Here is a 19819-nt window from a genome sequence, read left to right on the forward strand (position 1 = left end):
AAGAGCTAACTGTGGTCATTGTGCTTGCTGTTTACGTTCCACCGGATGCTAACGTTCTACCGGATGCTAACGTTAGCATAGCACTAAATCTCCTGCCCGCTGCCATCAATAAATAGCAGCTTGCACACCGTGATGGAGCTTTTATCGTCGCCGGCGACTTTAATCGGGCATGTTTAAGGACTGTACTTCCCAAATCCATTCAACACGTGGACTGAGCAATTAAGGAAAAAACACTGGACCGTGTGTACAGTAAGATCAAACATCTAGTTGGATCCACCCATCTCTGTCCGTCCCTCACCCCCTCATACCCCCCCCCCCCCCCCCCCCCCGGAGGAAACAAAGACAGTTAAAACATCTTCTTTGTTCCTTTATCTCTTTGTTTTCCTTATCCTCACTGTAAAATGTGGTACTGGAGTGCCATGTCCAATTTCGTTGTCACAATATATCCCATGTTGTAACGATGACAATAAAGGTACAGGTATATTCTATTCTATTCCAAAATCATGAAAAGAACAGTTTATAGTAAGTAATACTTATATGTAATATATGTGTATGTATTAAAACAACATCAGAAATAACCAAATAGAGAATTAAATTTTGTTTACCCTTGGTGAGAAATGACTTGAGTTGGTACATTGAAGTTAGCAGGTGGATGCGGAAAAAGGGGAGAAGATTCTGAATAGTATAGAAAGAGAAAGAACAACGTGGGAGTTATTCAATAGCTAACAGCATCTACATGAAGCCGCAGACCAGTATCATAAATCACTTTCACCAATAGCGGAGAGGCATCTTAGGCATTCAAAGCATTTGAGCTGTTGCAGTGGAGTTAGCAGGTGGATGCAGAGAGGAAGGGGTGGGGGCGGGGGAACAACATTCTGAATAGAAAGGAGCGATATATATTGAACATTGTGAGAGTTAGCTAATGGCTTAACGGCATCGTCATGAAGCCATGATGCAAACAAAAGAATACCTGCATCTTGTATGACGTCCGATGACAGACAGGCATCTTGAAAAGGTACTAAAAACTTGACCTGGCACAGCGGAGTTAGAAGGTGGATGCTGAGGGGGGAGACAAGATTCAGAATTTAAGAGAGAAAGAGAGAAAAATGGTACATTGTGGGAATTTTCCATGATGCAAACAAAAGAAGACCTGCATCTTGTATGACGTCCGATGACAGATAGGCATCTTGAAAAGGGACTAAAAACTTGACCTGGTACAGCGGAGTTAGCAGGTGGATGCTGAGATGGGGAGACAAGATTCAGAATTTAAGAGAGAAAGAGAGAAAAATGGTACATTGTGGGAATTTTCCATGATGCAAACAAAAGAAGACCTGCATCTTGTATGACGTCCGATGACAGATAGGCATCTTGAAAAAGGACTAAAAACTTGACCTGGTTCAGCGGAGTTAGCAGGTGGATGCTGAGGTGGGGAGACAAGATTCAGAATTTAAGAGAGAAAGATGGTACATTGTAGGAGTTATCCAATAGAATAGAGGCATTTTAGGGAAGCTGTGACACAAACCAATTGCAGACAAGCATCATATATGATGTCCACCAAAAAGAGACAGGCATCTAAAACGTACAAAGCACTGGAGCTGGTACAGTGGAGTTAAGGGGTGAATTGGACAGAGAGAGAGAGAAATGGAGCATTTTTGATTCCAACCAATACTAGAACATCATCGTAATGAAGCTGTGATACAAACCAATAGCAGACCTTCATCTTACGGCGTCCAGAAATAGCAGGAGTCTTAGAAATGTATGAAGCATTTGACTCACACAATCATACGAACAAATACCGGAAAGTTTAAATATTGTATATTGTTTTGTCGACGTTCCCATTGTAGCGCCTTATAATCCGGGGCGTCTTACGTATGTCAAATATAGGACCAAAAACTATTTTTTCGGGGTGCGCCCTATAACCCGGTGCGCCTTATAGTGCGGAAAATACGGTAATCAAGTTAAAGTAACCCTACCCAACCCTCTGAATGACATAGCAATAATGTAGTAACCACATAGTAATAAAGCAATAAGTTATTATAGAAATGCATCTCAAACTGTTAGCACTAGTGCTAATCCATAACAAAAAATTCTCTCATCTTCAAAATACGTGCTTATTTTCCCCCTTGCTGTCGGCAAAGCTGGGCCGATGCATGAAAAGAAGAGGGAAGGGAAGCACCAGGCAGACTAGACAGGAGCAGGAAGAGGAGGTGGATGGACGGTAGTAAACCTGGAGGGAGACTGGCCTCCCTGTCCTTCCCCGGGCACTCGGCCTCGCCATCTGACACCTGCCACTGAGTGGGCACTAATGCGCCGTCTGCTTGGCAGGAAGCAAAGGCCACCCAACAGGAACTCCAAAGGGGGGGAGGGTGACCACGTGCATCTAAACGAGAGAAAAAGCCAACGAACGAAGACAGCACCTGCTTCCACAGCACTTACACTTCGTACAAGCGCCAACATTGTCGAATTTTCTTTGAGTGCGGGTGCTTTGAGGTTCCGTCATGACACGGAAACAGCAAACAAGGTGTCGATTGCTGTTGATCACCTATGTCAAAGTCAAGGCACGCGGGCCACATCCGGCCCCGTGGAGGTTTTCTACAGCCCCTGAGATGATCTTGATTTAATATTACACTAGGAATCGTTGTCTATATTTGTTTATTTGTATAGCTCTTAATCACAATGAGTCTCAAAGGGCTGCACAGACCACAGACTATTGCAAAGAACAGACGATTATGACAGCATTCCTGATGGATTTAAACTGTAAATAAGTTATTCTACTGTTGCATACTGTGTTCTATTCTTGCTTAGTGTGCCATTCTCGCCTAGTTCAATAGTAGTAATATTGTCGATATGATAACATGTTGTTGTAAGTTTAAACAGGTGTTGTCAGATGTTGTTGTGAAAACAGATCTCAAACTGTTTTTTTGTCACCACAACGAAATAAGTGAAAACCCATAAGGTAGTGACGCCGTAACTTAAGGTTTTATTGTAACTGCATTTTCCTTTATCTGAGTATATTAATTCCATCCATCCATTATCTGCACCGCTTATCCTCAGTAGGGTCGCGGGGGTGCTGGAGCCCATCCCAGCTATCTTCGACATGTGGGCAGAAAACACCCTGAACTGGTTGCTAACCAGTTGTAGGGCACACAGAGACAGACAATTCATTTGCTCTTTCGCACCTAGGGACAATTAACCTTACATGCATGATTTTGGAATGTGGGCGGAAACTCACGCAAGCACGGGAGAACATGCAAACTCCACACAGGAAGGTTTGATCCCATGACCTCAGAACTGTACTGTGGACGCGCAAACCACTCAGCCGCCGTGTTAATTCCTTTTTACCTAATAATGCCTTCTTAACCAAACGATAGGAATTCTCATTACTTGAATGCAACTTAAAACATTTTTAAAAAAAAACATATACATATATAAATAAAAACTACTTCAAATGTTGAGACAGAACTCCAATTTTGCTTAGGAGAACTACGCTTTTTAAAAAAATATTTTAACCATTCATGAATAGTTATAAGTAAGTGTTCTGACCCCATTACTATCAACAGCCATCTGTTCTGGTGATGTCCCATCGACCCCATCTTTAAGTTTCCAAAACTATTTTTTAATAGATATTTTAATGTATATATGTACAGAAAAAATGCTAATAATATCATGTTTTTTGTCAATCATTTGTGGTGTCAGACTTGTGGTGTATTTTCATTGTATTACAGTTTTACTCTGTTTTGGAATAAAGTGGAGCTTAGACGCTATTGACTTTTTCCAAGAGTAATTAAGCTACTGCTAAAATGGTGTACCGCACACACAGAGCAGAACAATAATAAAAACAAAGTTCTTGGTGAAGATGAGTAAATAAACATTTTTGCTCGGATAAAACCTTCAAATACGAAAAATACCGGGGTCTTGATACGTTTATTCTGTTTTGAAATACTAGACACATGCAAAGAAGATTACATAGGATTCCAGTTGGTTATTTTGACTATTATAACTCACTGTTGTAGATTATTATGCACTAGTTACATCATTGTCACTATTGGTCATTAATGTCCGTGGTTCTTTGATATCCACACCAGATTTTCTCTTTGTAACGTTGGAGATTTAATAACTAGAGCTTTTCCACCAGATTTTGAATTTTCTTGTACAGTCCTCCACTGTTCTTGCAAGTGCAAAAGTAATGTCTTCTCTTCTTATTTCGAGTGTCTACTAATCCATAAGCTTATCAGATCTCCTTCAAATAAAACCTTCTGAAGCTTCGCAAATAAAAAGGGAAAAATTATAGACGCCTTTTTCAAATATAATCCTACCAACTGACACGGAGTACTTGACAATAATAAATGCCCCTTGCAAATAATGAATCCTTCATATAAATACAGAGGTTTCTTCACAGTCAATAAACACTTCTGCTCAAATAATTCAATTTTTAAACACAAGCCTTGTACTCTTCATAAGTCTCTTTCCTTAAATAATTCCTTTTCCCGGTAAATGTCCGCTAGTTTCTGCAGTAGAGTACGTGAATGTTTTACAGATGCCTCCTTAAGAGACTAGTCACCGTATTTTTTGCACTATAATGTGCACAGGATTATAATGCACACCCTGGAAAAATCGTTTTGTGTGATATATTTGTCATATTTAAGAGGCACATTCGGCTATAAGGCGCATGGAATTAAAACGACAGTAAGAGCTCGGGTTGCATAAAACATAAATAAATTTACATTGAAATAATGTATTCCATATGTGAGAGATATACAAGATATAAGACTCATTTAGGTTTTAACCTCCCTCGCGAATGGAGCGAGCACGACCGAGCAGCCATCTTCCCAGAATCCCCGGCCGTACTGACTCCATCCGGTCAGGAGGCGTGGTTTATTGACTTGACGCATAAACAGGAAGTGAAGTCACACATAAGCGCGGCTTGACAAGAAAATGAAACAAAATTGAGAAACGTATTTACAAAGAAAATGGAATTAGACTGATTTTTGAAACGTGACCATGTGTATGTGTGTGATGTTTTTCTCATCTCATCTCATCTCATTAGCTGCACCGCTTATCCTCAGTAGGGTCGCGGGGGTGCTGGAGCCCATCCCAGCAATCATCGGGCAGTGGGCAGGGGACACCCTGAACTGGTTGCCAGCCAATCGCAGGGCACACGGGGACAGACAACTCACTTGCTCAGTCACACCTAGGGACAATTTGGACCGGCCAATTCACCTGAAATGCATGTTTTTGGAATGTGGGAGGAAACCGAAGTGCAAGCACAGGGAGAACATACAAACTCCGCACAGGAAGTCTGGAGCTGGATTCGAACCCACGCAGAAGGTTCCCATGACTTGAACTGTGCCGCACACGCGCTAACCACTGCCCCGCCCTATGATGGTTTTTATATTCCAAAATTTAAAAACAGGTTAATTTCATAGCATGGAAGTCTAAGAAATACACATCCAAAAACAGTCAACTTTACACATAGAACATAAATTAACATTACGACATCGGGTTTCGACACGAAAATGTAATTAAGCAACAAAAAACTATCATGTTAACCACAAGGGGGCATTTAAAAACCACTCTGTGTTTCTCAAAGGCAGAACAGTTGCCCTGTGCTGTCAGGACCAGCACACAGGGTAGACCCAATCGCGTAACGCTTTCTCACAATTCGATCGAAAGAAAGAAGAAGGGCAGCGCTCGCGATCCGACTTGGATTGTGATCCGGACACGGAAGTGGATCTTCTGTAGAGAGCGATGGCGGTGTCAGGGACGGAAAAACTGGTCGGTAGCCGGGACTGGGAGAGCAAGGCCTGGTCGGGGTCGGAAACTTAATTTTGTTATAAAAACAAGAAAGACGAATGATATATTTTGATTCTTTAATGGAATCATTATTTTATGCTTATTGCGAGTGTCTTCCCCTAGATCATGGACTCAAGAATGCAACAATTTTCGGTTTCAAACGTTTTGACAAATTAGTGGAAATTTGACTAATTTGAGTTGTCGAGACGGAATTTTGTGAATCATCCAGTTTGATTTTTCAATTTTCCTTTAAAGATTTCTTGCTCGGTGATCCCAAACCCGTTTTACAATTTGAGGGCAATTTTCGGTCTCAAACTAATACTTTTTAGTTCATAATTCTAAATTTTTACAGTCTTACTCAGTCTTACCCGTTCTGGCTTAAGTTGTAAGCCAGAACGGGAGAGTAGACGTAGTCGGGGACAAAAAGAGGTTGTAAGCCGGGACGGGAGAGAAGACGTGGTCAGGATCAAAACAGGTCGTAGCCGGAGACAGACAGGAGCAAAAACGGGACTGGTGGGAGTCAGGGCAACCGGTTCAGGGTGTCCACTGCTCACTGCCTGAGGATAGTAGGCACCTTACTGAGGATAAGCGGTGCAGATAATTGCTGGGTGTTCAGGACGGGTTTTTTCCCCTAAATACAAAGTTTTTGTCACGGTTGCCATGGCGCCCAATTGGCCCTGCCCGTTTGGCGCCAGCTGCGGCTTTTGGACGGATTGGCTTTCCGTCTATTTAAGCTCAGTGCTCTCACTCTTCCTTTGTCAGTGCGTCAACAAACCTCTGCCCTTCAAGACGTGGGTTTTGACTCGGTCCGGTTTCCTGTTGGTATTTTCTGTCCCGTATGGTTCCCGTTTATTTTGTCCTGATTGATATCGGTTTCCAGTTTCGTTCCCGTCTAATTTGTCCTTCCTGTTTAATTTCGATATCCTGTTTTGATATCAATCCTGTCTGTCCCCTTGTTCAATATCGGTTTCCAGTTTCGTTCCCGTCTAGTTTGTCCTGTTTAATTTCAATATCCTGTTTTGATATCAATCCTGTCTGTCCCGTCCTGTCCGGTATCGACCCCATCTATCCGATTCCTGCTCGGGCAATTGGTATCGATCTCGCCGGCCTCTGGCCTCCTATCATTCTACACCAGACTGCTGCCTAACGTGCATGACCCCCCATTTCCTGTCAAATAACAGGCTTGTGTGAGAAACGTCATGCATTTGGGTCCTGATCCTGTTCCGGTTCATGACAGTTTGGCAAATGCCGCTCATACAATTGCCCAAAAATGTCGTTATGAGTTATATTGGTTATTTTTTTCTCTCAACAGCACCGCCAACATTTACATCAACGCCGCCGCAATATGTGGAGGCAAAGGAAGGGGGCAGCATCCTTCTCAGCTGCTCCGCCCAGGGAAACCCCAAACCCGTAATCAGCTGGCTGAGGGAGGGGGAGGAACTTACCACCAATGCGAAATATTCGGTAAGATAAATAATAAAATAAAATAAAGGATCATGGCTGCATTTTTTTCTTTGTGTGTACTACTACAGATGGCACCATCTGCCACCTAGTTTTTTCTTTATCACTTTGTCTTATATAATAAGTAAATCATATTGTTTTGTCTGTATTATTTGGAGGGGATTTCTCTGGACCTTTTAATATTTGTTGGATTCTCTCAAAAAGTAGGTTTGAGGCTACTAAAAATTGAAAGTTGAATATTATAGATTATCCGTAACTGTTATAAATATCAATACACGGGTCACCAATCTTGAAGCCGAGAACTAACTTCTAAGAGCTACTAGTTTGATATGAGTCTCTGAAAGAACTTGTTATTACTATGTTGTTAATATGTTATTAACGGGTTGCAATTATTAAGTGTAGGCTTAGAACAGGTTCTGTTCTTCATTTCACCATCATGATTCTTAGAAATCAAGCTTCCTAGAAAATCACAATGAGCCATTTTCTGAACCATTCCACAGGCCACTCAGGCCGTCTTAAGGGACTAGACACCACCTATGTGACTCTTGTATTAATATATACACATTGATACATTTTATATACATTTTTTTTCTAGACGGATACGATTAAGCTTGTAAAGTTAACAAAGTGATGATCCTCTCTCAGGTCCCTTTCCTCGCGTGGTTAGTTTGTGCCTTGCATAACTTGTTTTTCCTTTTTCTTTTAAATTTATGATTTTTATTTTATTTTAACCGTTGTGTGTCTATGTACAGTGAATCCTCGCTATGACGAAGTTCAATTTTCACAGTTGCGCAACTTCCCAGGTTTGCATTTTGTGCATTCATATTGGCTCAACAGTGTCTCCCTTCTTTATTTGTGCTTCAGTAACGTTGAGGCTTAATGTGTACACAAATGTGAAACAGCTTGCAAAATCTGTGTTATGTACGTGGAAATTCTCTAAAATCTAAAATGCTGACAAGACGTTTTGCAAAATAAATTAGTATTGTGTGAGTAAAAGTATTTTACCGTACCCCCACGACCCTTGAGAGGATACTGTGACGGATGCAATGGCGCCCAATTGGCCCCGCCAGCTGCGGTTCGTTCACAGATTGGCTTTCCTTCTATTTAAGCTCAGTGCTCTCACTCTCCCTTTGTCAGTCCGTCAACGAACCTCTGCCCCGCAAGACGTGGGTTTTGACTCTGTCCGGTTCCCTGCCTGTGTTTCCCTGTCCGGTATGGTTCCCGTCTATTTCGTCCTGTTTAATATCGATCTCCAGTTTTGTTCCCGTCTAGTTTGTCCTGTTTCATTTTGATATCCAGTTTTGATATCAATCCTGTCCGTCCCGTCCTGTCCGGTATCGCTCCATCTGTCGTATATCTGCTCGAGCAATTGGTATCGATCTCGTCGGCTTCTGGCTTCCTGTCCACGCCAGACTGCTGCCTTACGTCTTCCGAACAACGATTGCCGAATCACTGGCGTTTGGGTTAAGGTGCATGACTGCCCCATTTCCCGTAAAATAAAAGCTTGTGTGAGAAATGTCACGCATTTGGGTTCTCCCCCTGTTCTGGTTCATAAGAGATACATGGTGCAGAAAATAGATGGATGGATTTTACTCTATCGTACAATAATTTAAAAAAAAAATCTTAGCGGGGCAACACGGCGGCGCAGTGGTTAGCGCATGTGCGGCACAGTTCATGTCTTGGGAACCTCGTGCGTGGGTTCAAATCCAGCTCCAGACTTCCTGTGCGGAGTTTGTATGTTTTCCCCGTGCTTGCGTGGGTTTCCTCCGGGCACTCCGGTTTCCTCCCACATTCCAAAAACATGCATTTCAGGTGAATTGGCCGGTCCAAATTGTCCCTAGGTGTGAATGAGCGAGTGAGTTGTCTGTCCCTGTGTGCCCTGCGATTGGCTGGCAACCAGTTCAGGGTGTCCCCTGCCCACTGCCCGGAGATGGCTGGGATGGGCTCCAGCCCCCCCACGACCCTAATGAGGATAAGCGGTACGGCTAATGAGATGAAACTACTTAGACGCACAGGTTCTTTTCAGAATTGAATCTCCGTGATAAACCAGAGTTCACTGTATTCCTTAAAAAGGAATAATAAATTATAATGCATAAAATAGAATTGGGGAAATCAAGGTGTTATGTGTTAATACTAGCTTAGTTTATGCTCTGATGTATCCTTTCATGCTAACTAATGAACTTAGTGTGCTTCAGGGAAAGATGGCGTGTATTATTTAGCTGTATAAAAAATTAGTAGAATGCACCGAGTTACCTCCGTTAGATGTAAATAATCACGTTTTACAGATCGACTTCACCGTTTTCGCCTATCCGAGTTCTTTTGGTAGTGTAAACCCTGCAAAAACAAGGGTTCAATGTATTTTGGTAAAGGACATTTTTTATTACAACAACTTTGAGTTGAATTCCATCTGAAAAGTGCAATACAAATAAATTTTCTTTTATTTGACCAGTCCAATTCACAAGAACCGACCTTCACAGTAACCTGAAAACATTCCGATTCGATATTAATTAAAGGCATTCATTTACCATTAGTCCTCATTTGAGTGTTGTGCTTAAAATAAAGCCAGAATGAAGCGCTGTGATTATCAGCCGTCCTCTGAAATTTCTCTCTTTGGGGAAATGTCTGCAAAGAGTCTTTTTTTAGTGTGTGTGTGTGCTGGCGTGTTTGCTCAGCCACATGCTTTGGCTTCCACAGAGACTCGCCAGAGAAATGCAGGAATGTGGCAGACAGGGGATGGAGAGGACGAGTTTGTGGGCGGTCGATTATTGTCATGGTGCTGACGTTCCCCAACTTTATCGCTTTATTTATGCGTACAGGGAAAAGGCTTCATTCTACAGAGGACAGATCTGGACACATGTAGAAATCAATAAATGATAAAGATATCTCACTATCTCATTAGCTACACCGCTTATCATCAGTAGGGTCGCGGGGGTGCTGGAGCCCATCCCAGCAATCATCGGGCAGTGGGCAGGGGACACCCCGAACTGGTTGCCAGCCATCGCAGGGCACACGGGGACAGACAACTCACTCGCTCATTCACACGTAGGGACAATTTGGACTGGCCAATTCACCTGAAATGCATGTTTTTGGAATGTGGGAGGAAACCGGAGTGCTCGGAGGAAACCCACGCAAGCACGGGGAGAACATACAAACTCCGCACAGGAAGTCTGGGAGCTGGATTTGAACCCAAGACATGAACTGTGCCGCACATGCGCTAACCACTGTGCCGCCGTGCTGCCCTTGATAAAGATATATTTGCCAAAAATGAACTCTTTAAAAATGAGTCATTTGTTTCAGTATTTGTCATATATTCCATCTATCCATCCATCCATCCATCCATTATGTTCCACTTATCTGGGGTTGGGTCACAGGAGAAGCCTAGACCTCCCGATCCCCAGCCACCTTATTCAGATCATCTGAAGGGATCCGGAGATGTTCCCAGACCAGCCTAGAGACGTAGTCTCTCCGGCGTCTACTGGGTCATCCCCGGGACCTCCTACCGGTGGGACATGCATGAAACACCTCTTGAGGTCAGCGACCAGGAGATGACTTAATCAGATCCCTGAGCCACCTCAGCTGGCTCCTCTCAATGCGGAGTAGCAACTCTCTACAGAGTCCCTCCCGGGAGACAGCACTTCTCACCCTATTTTTAAGGGAGAGCCCAGCCACCCTGTTGAGTAAACTAATTACAGTCGCTTTTATCAGGGATCTTGTTCTTTTGGTCATTCCCAGCAGTTGGTGATCATAGGTGTGGGTAGGAACGTAGGTCGACCGGTAAATCGAGAGCCTTGCCTTTTGGCTCAGCTCCTTCTTCACCACGAATGACTGGTACAGGGTCCGTATGATGGCAGACGCTGCACTGATCCATCTGTCAATCCCCTGTTCCATCCTGCCCTCGCTCGTGAACAAAGCCCTGAGATACTTGAACTCCTCTACGACAGGATCTCGTCCCCAACCTGAAGAGGGCATGCCACCCTTCTTCTGCCGAAAAACATGGTCTTGGACTTGGAGGAACTAATCTTCATCCCGGCTGCTTCACACTCCACTGGGTACCACTCCAGTTAGAGATGAAGATCACGGCCAGAAGAAGCCAACAGCAACACATTATCTGCAATGCTGTGGCCCCAAAACCTGACCCCTACAATGCCAAAGCTGCACGTAGATATTCTGTCTAAAATAGTTATGAACAGAATAAAACAAAGGGCCACCTTGTTTCCAAGTTTCACTGGAAACAAATCTGAATTACCTCTGGCAATGCGGACAAAACTCTGGAACCAGTCATAAAGGGACTGTACTGCCCAGATACCAAATATCCTATTCTCCCGACGCACCCCCTACAAGGCTCCGTTAGGAACGCACTCAAATGCCTTCTTCAAGTCTACTAAACACATGTAGATAAGATGGGCAAACTCCTTTTTACCCTTTTCTCTCAACCGCATCAAGCTTTCTTATTCCACTTTTATTTCAAAAGAAACAGCTCTCCTGTTCTTTACACTTTGCAAGATAAATAAAGTTTAGTTTAACATACTTTTGGAAGCTGAGCTTCAAGAGGTCTACCTCTGTGTTAAAGAGTGGCCGAAAAAAAGAGATCCAAACATTTTCTCAACCGCATCAAACTTTCTTATTTTACTTTCATTTCAAAAGAAACGGCTTGTCTCTTCTTTACACTTTACACCAACCATATTGAATGGATGAACAACATATTAAACAGTAAAAACGTCAAACTTCTTAGCGAACTGGAGATACAGTATAGAATGTTTACACACGAACTAAGAAGAGGAAGCGGATTTCTTCTTCGGTGTGGATGCTGGGTAAGCCCTCACAGCGCCACACGCCGGTAGTGGTGGAAAGATGCACGACAGTAATGTCCTCTACTCGATAAAAGGTGCCCACAATACTAAATCTAATTTACAGCTTTGTCCGGATAGTTTTCGACACCCCGAAAAAAATGTTTTTATCTACCGTTTATTGTAATTTGAATGATCGTAGGTCGGGGAGCGTCTGTAAATTTCTTCTTACATCTTGCAGGATCGGTCTTCCATACCATAGAAATAAAATATTCCATAAAACAGTGTACACATGTAGCAGAGCTCGTAACGCTCCTTTACGTGATTTGTAGCCCGATGTCGGGATTGATGTGTTGCTCTCTGTCAGCGTTATGAGGCTTTCCGATTCAAATTCATCCAAACGGCAAAAACGGCTTGAATTATAAAATACTTTCTCACGCAGCGGATGATTGGAGTGCTTTCTGCTGCCGAGTGACTCGACGAGTGAGCCGTCCACAGAAATGAAACACGATTTCCGACCTTGTTCCGCTCGGACACGACCGGCACAGGCTTTTCCACTCCATAACGAAAACAGAATAAAAATAATGTCTTTGTAAATTGCGGAAGAAAAAAACAAAACGGCCTTCCCCAAATAAAGCATGCCTCCAAGAAACCTTTGCTACTCACTGAAACAGGAAAGACAAACAACCCTCTGCAAATAGCACTTCTGCGTCGTTTGAGGCGTCCTTAAAAAGTTGAAAGTTCAATTTTGTTTATTAAGTATGTGTTAACTGTGCCTGAATGAACTCAAAGATCTGAACTTTTTTCCACCCTGCCTATCTTCTTTATATCGTACTTTTAGCAACACTGTTCCGGGACACGCAACATATTGGCAGTGTCTGAAACTCAAATGTTACCGGACACTAGGGCAGACAACTCAGACAACAAAGTTGCCTGCTCAGCCATAAAGTTGCCTGCCCCATTTTTCACAACTTGATATGCAATAAGAGGACTCATCGCAAAAAAACCCGTTGTTGCAAAGTATCAAGGATTGATAATCAGAATATATAACGGAAAAACACTTTAAAATGACGATTATTATAAATCTACTTATAACACTTATTGCATGTATATGACATCGCTGTTTTCCATCTGCCATCAGTATGTACCTGTATTTACTCATCTTCATTCATGCAATGTTTGCGTTGCTTCGTCTGCTACAAGCCACGTGAACTTCTCTTTCCATGATGCTTTTAATGTACGTTTACGTTTTGTAGCGTCATAAATTTTGTTAGCTTCTTTTGAATATTTGAATATTTCTTCTGGGGCTGAAGTTTTGGCTTGATTCCTAACCATTTATCCATTTTTCTTGTGTTCTTTGTGTGTCTACTTTGGAAAATGATAAGCAAATGCATGACCTTATAACGCTCGGGAAAGTCCGGAAGTACGTAAGTTATTCGATGCAGTCTTCTGATCGGCAGCTGTGTATGCAAATTGCTAAACGAACCAAAATTCAGAAATTTCCAAACCGAACGAAGATTTCGAAATCGGAATAAAGCAAACTTTTTATTTGAATAAAATGTTTTTTTTTTCTTGAAAAAGTTGTCGGCCACCCAGGCGGGGACGTTTTGTAAAGTGTACATACGACGTTATTCAGACACTGACATTGGTTGGAGAAAAACGGGCAGGAGGGAGAGGTTGGAGAGTAACTTTATGCTCGTCATTGCCGTTTTTTTGTTAGTGTAGCATGAAGATAAGAAAAGAAAAGTCATATTTCAAATACAGTCCAAACGCCAAACCAACCCCCCCAAAAGAGTAGAAGAAGAAGAAGAAGACTTCATTCGAGTCTTTGTAATACATCATGACTTTAAGCCAGGCGATGAGTAACAATGTTTCAAACTCCGGACAGCACATTTAAAAAAAACGCATATAGTGTACTTTCCAGACCCCCCAAAATAATACAACCCACCAATGAAAACACGTCAAATATGGTAGTAAATAAATCAATGTTTTCTTAAGCAAAGGCAGACTTTTTTCATAAAAAAATGTTGAGGTACACTGTTGGTCAGAAATGTTTGTTTTTTTAATAAATTGTTTTTTTTTTCTTTTTGGAGTTAGTGTATCTGATCAGAGATCATACATTATAGGATCCATGCTCCCGTTTTTTGTGCGTGTATTTCAATGTATCTCTTCATGATACTCTGGCCCTTCCCGCGCATCTTTGACTCGTAGCTGGTTCAAGTAGACAGGAAACCCAAAGAGGTGAATAATAAAGCAATGTGATACCTGTTTTTACCTGATCAACTTAGAATTCTGAGAAAAAGAAAGCGCAAAAGAAGGGCGGAGGGGCTGAGGTGGTGCGTCTGACAAGCAGATGGTTTCCCCCTTTTGCCAGCTCAATTTCCTTCACCAGTTGTAGTTTCACTAAGGCCAGCCAGTGCCTAACTTCCAAAGAAAACTAATGAGAATGAGAATGAAATTAGCATAGGCAGATTGTTAGCTACTGATATCAGTATCATCTGAATAATCATAAGAAGGCAGTGTTCATTTGACCTGTGAAAAGTGATGGGTCCCGGGGACTCGCATCCTCAGAAATCTATGGGTCCCAACAGAGATCTATGGGTCCCCAAAATTTAGTGTTATCGAGGTTGTAATCGTAAATCGGCGACAAATATATAATGTAAATCTAAATATTGATTCAGTTTTAATCATCAAATTATTAATTCATTTTCTGCATCAAATTATTGTTGGTAATATACCGATTAAAGGGATAACCACAAACCTGTCTTTTTTTATTTTCTCCTTTTATACTTCCTTTTTTTCTCAACTTCTTTATACATAACATAACATAATTTGTAATATCAATCATCAAAGCAAGTAGGCCGTTTGAGAGCCGGCTCTTTTTAATGAGTTGAGCCAAAAAAGCCGGTTCTCTAAAAAAAGACGGACTTCCTTTCACTACACAACGAGATCTCGTTGGCCGAGATCGGCGTGCAGACGAAAACTCGAACCGCGAGACCAAAACAACGATGGCGGATTTGCCTGACGAAAAGTTTGGAGTGCAGTAAATCTTTGTTAAAAAAAAGTAATTGGGTAATAATGACAATTTTGTGGCAAAAAGGTTGCGTCCCGGGGACGGACGTTGATTTTAGACAATGCATGCCCAGCAAAAATGATGCGTCTAGGACGCAGAGACGTGGGCAAACGAGAACACTGAGAAGGATTGTTCTCCCTAAACATGGTAAGCGGTGATCGAGCTGAACATCGTAATCAACAAAAGCGTAGGGCCTAGCATGGCAGTATACCCTTCCATCCCCCCACCCAACGAGGCCAGCTGACCCCCCCCAGACCCCCTACCAGCCCCTGCTTCCTATCACCCATCCCGTTCCACACGCCCATCCGCCCGTATCCCTCACCTGCGCCCCCATGATCCCCCAGCACCAATATATACAGGTATTCATATGTACTGTATACTGTATATAATATATATATACACAGTGGAACCTCGGTTCTCGACCATAATCCGTTCCAGAACCCTGTTCGAAAACCGAGCCAAAAGCAAAACGAAGCACGTCCGCACGCGACAACAGTTGGTCACGAAAAGAGCCATCTACACTGCACCCTAGCGTACGCACTCACGCATTACCGGCGTTCGAACTCCGATTTTTTGACCGAACAGGGAAGCAAGAATTTCTCGAAATTTTTGGTCGGACACCGATTTGTTCGAACTGAGAGGCGTTCGAAAACCGAGGTTCCACTGATATATATATATCTCATCTCATCTCATCAGCTGCACTGCTTATCCTCAGTAGGGTCGCGGGGGTGCTGGAGCCCATCCCAGCAATCATCGGGCAGCGAGCAGGGGACACCCTGAACTGGTTGCCAGCCAATCGCAGGGCACACAGGGACAGACCACTCACTCGCTCATTCACACCTAGGGGCAATTTGGACCGGCCAATCCACCTGAAATGCATGTCTTTGGAATGTGGTAGGAAACCGGAGTGCCCGGGGGAAACCCACGCAAGCACGGGGAGAACATACAAACTCCGCACAGGAAGTTCGGTAGCTGGATTTGAACCCACACAGGAGGTTCCCAAGACCTTAGAACTGTGCTGCACACGCGCTAACCACTGCGCTAACCACTGCGCCACCGTGCTGCCCGATATATATATATGGGTGGCACAGCGGCAGAGTAGTTAGCGTGTCTGTGGCACAGTTCTGAGGTCATGGGATCGTAACCAGCTACCGGCCTTCCTGTACGGAGTTTGCATGTTCTCCCCGGGTGTTCCAGTTTCCTCCTACATTCCAAAAACATGCATTATCTGGCAATCAGATCAGGGTGTCCCCTGCCCACTGCCCGAAGATGACAGGGATGGGCTCCACCACCCCTTCGACCTTATTGATACATATATATATATATATATATATATATATATATATATATATATATTTGCATTAAATAATACCTAAAAAGTACAAGCAAATAAGTGCCTAGAACCAGCAGCACCTGAGTAAATGAACGCCTTCCCCCAATTTGTCACCCCCTTCAATAAATGTTTGCTTCGCTCTACAGCTGAGTAAATAAGAACCTTTCCCCCTTAAAGAACAACAAATAAATCACAGCTAATCATTATGGCTGGCTAAATAAATGCCAATTCTCCAGTCCCCTTCAACAAATGACTCTCACTACGAAGGAATGAGTAAAAAATAAGAACCTTCCCGTAACATAATGATGTATCAGATGCTGCAGTTGGGGAAAAAAAAAACACTTTTTCACAGATAGTTGCCATCTTCAGTGAGTGCCATGTGTTCTCCGTGGTTATTTGCCAATGAATAAATACTACTTAGGATATAAACATTAATGAAAACACAGAGCTTTCACTGTTTGCAATGGAGTAAATAATTCATATGTGCTTACTCCCCATTAATACTCTCTGTCCATGGGGTATGTACAATGTTTACTACTATTCATGGTTTAAAAGGGAACATTTTGTGTTAGTCATTCTAGGGTAGGGGTCTCTAAGGTGGCATCAGGTAGGCCGAAAACCTGAGTAGCCTGCGAACAGTGTCACGAGACCGGACCAGATCGGAGGCAGGAGGCAGGAAGGGTGAACTCATTCGCGTTAACGATCAGTTACTTTTATTAAGGAAATAAAAGTCGTCCAACACTCAGGGACAAAAACAAAAACAGGCTTATAGGCAAACAGGAACTCAGACTAGGAATACTCACAAAACAGGGTTTGACTCAGAACGGGCAAGTACAGGTTTCCTCAAGTCAAACAGAACAGAATAATGCAAAGTAATGCAATGAACCCGCAACCGGCAATCCCCAAAACCCGCCCTTAAGAAGCACACACGCAAATTAGAAAATCTGCCCCACCCCCGTTTGCCAAGAGGGCGGGGCCAGCCGGTCGCCACGGCGACCATGCTGGACATGACAAACAGGTTCTGAAAAAAGCTCACCAGTGGTCATTGTGATTTTCTAGGAAGTGTGATTTCTGACTGGCATGGTGTTTTATCTGCTGACTGAGCCTGTCTCTTCTTTTAATAGTCACATAGTAACAACATTATAATAAACGGTGGCCCTTGAAACTATCAATCTATCTATCTACCTTGGTCATATCCCTCAAGAGTGGTGACCGACAGCAAGACAAACACTTACTATAACAAAGAAAATAAAAAAGGTAAAAAATAGCAAAAAACACAAAAATATTTAGACCATGGCCAACCCAAATGCCAAAACACCCAAACAAGTTAAGCACCTCGGCACCCAAATCGGTCATGCTTTCGTCCCTCCCGATGAAACGGGACACAAGAAACCGGCCATGTCACTTGGGTCAGGGTCACACATCACACTGTTCTGTTCAACAGCAAGGCCCGACATCTTTCCCTGGTTTACCCCTGCTGCATCATACAGGTGCCCTGCCCATCCCTTAGAACACGTCCAAACATCCCACTATCCTTTTACAACACCTCTCCACTCAACCCTTCCAGTGTTTTTCCGAATTGCTCAGTCCACAATTGAATGGATTTGGGAGTACAGTCCATAAACATGCCCGATTAAAGTCGCCGTCGACGATAAAGCTCCGTTGGGGTGTGCGAGCTGCTGTTTATTGATAGCAGCGGGCAGGAGATTTAGCGCTATGCTAACGTTAGAAGGTCTGCACGATACTGCTAGAAACTCCATATCGAGTGAGCAGTGTGTGTCAATGGTTCGGCTATTATTGTAGCGCGTAGTCTCCAACCCCTGTTTTTACCGGAGTCTTCGTCTCGTTCGAGCCGGTGATGTAATGCGGCGTCGGGAAAGCCAAGACTCCGTGATGACAAAAAAATCCTCCAATTCTGGACGTTGTTGGTGGCGATCCGCAGCTCAAATTCACTCATTGTGGACGATGGATCTGGCGTTGGTTGAAGTCTTACTGATTGTATGGGGTGGGGTGGACAAGTGTCTTTATGCAGCTGAAGACCTCAAACGTTGCATCTGTTTTAGGATGATATATAGAGTGCGGGTAGACCTCTAATGGGCAGACTAACTTTCAGGGTCAGAATTCTTAAACATACACAGGTGTTCAAATAATTATTTGCAGTTGTAATACACACATAAATTGTTAAAAAAATCATGTATTGTGATTTCTGGATTTTTCTTTTTAGTTTATCTCTCTCACAGTGAACATGCACCTACGATGAAAATTTCAGACCCTTCCATGATTTTTAAGCGGGGAAAAATAGCAAAACAGCAAGGTGCTCAAATATTTATTTTCTTCACTGTATATACTCAATTACTTTTAAAGCAAATTCAACAACAAAAAAATCGATTCATGACAACTATTTTGTATGTATCATATTAATTTCTTTTTAATGAATAATTCTCTCACTTGTGCAAATGTGTTTAATTAATAAATTGTACTCTTAAATGCCAACAATTTTAAAATGCAGATTTATAAAATGGCAAATCAATAAATTGATTTTATTCAACTCATTATTTTAAATTCCGGACTATAAGCCGCTACTTTTTTCCCAAACTTTCAACCCTGCGGCTTATTCAGTGATGCGGCCAATTTATGTAATTTTTCTAACAGCCGCCAGCGACGGTCGAGTACAAAAGGTAAGATTTAGACCGGTGGAATATATGCGCCGAGGAAGACTGCAACTTCTTAGCTTGTGCACAAATTAGATTAGCGTAAAAATATCCTCACCATGCAAATTGCAAAAAGAAAGGCACATGACGTAGCTTTCAAGCTAAAAGCAATCGAGCAGTCCGATAAAGAAGGAAACAGAGCTACTGCACGTAAACCTTACTTTGCGAGTGTGTTGCTAGCGTGTTTTTGAATAAGGGTGCGTGGGACGACGTCTATATACTGGGGAAGACGACTTTGATTACGTCAGTTATAGGGAGGAAGATGAAGGCGGTTTATCGTGATCATTGCAAGTATGGTATGTTTTCTTAACACAGCCGTCTACTGTGTTGCGAGCGTGTTGCTAGTAGCGTTTTGCTACCCTTCACAGGCATGGTTTGAGATGAAAGTTATAACATTATCATTAAAGCTTTGAAAACTCTCTCGGTGTACCGTCTTTGTATAATATGCATTTGCAACTGTATATTTTTGTAATGTTTTTATTTGTATTTATTTTGGACACTTATTCTGATAAGTCTTGCACGGGCCAATTTAAAAGAAGGGGCGTAACAAACGCGGGGGATGACGGGAAGTGGGGACCGGTAAAGGTGAGTGTTTGTGGACACGGCGGACAATAGTGGATATACATTTTTCCCACCCTTACCTTTGAAAATAGACACTTTT

The 19819-nt window shown here is 42.6% G+C and overlaps 1 protein-coding gene across 4 annotated transcripts in view; it reads left to right on the forward strand.

Moving 5' to 3' along the window:
- Nucleotides 1-19819, forward strand: part of igsf9ba (immunoglobulin superfamily, member 9Ba) — a 130068-nt gene that overhangs the window by 54612 nt on the left and 55637 nt on the right. For all 4 annotated transcript variants that reach the window (XM_088345384.1, XM_088345386.1, XM_088345385.1 and 1 more), the window contains one exon: nt 7106-7257. In XM_088345384.1, the coding sequence (XP_088201510.1) occupies nt 7106-7257 (152 nt within the window). The remainder of the gene's footprint in view (nt 1-7105; nt 7258-19819) is intronic.

This window comes from Urocampus carinirostris, chromosome 10 (assembly GCF_059441175.1).
Source record: "Urocampus carinirostris isolate Australia breed hairy pipefish chromosome 10, RoL_Ucar_1.0, whole genome shotgun sequence".
In the NCBI taxonomy this organism is placed as follows: domain Eukaryota; kingdom Metazoa; phylum Chordata; class Actinopteri; order Syngnathiformes; family Syngnathidae; genus Urocampus; species Urocampus carinirostris.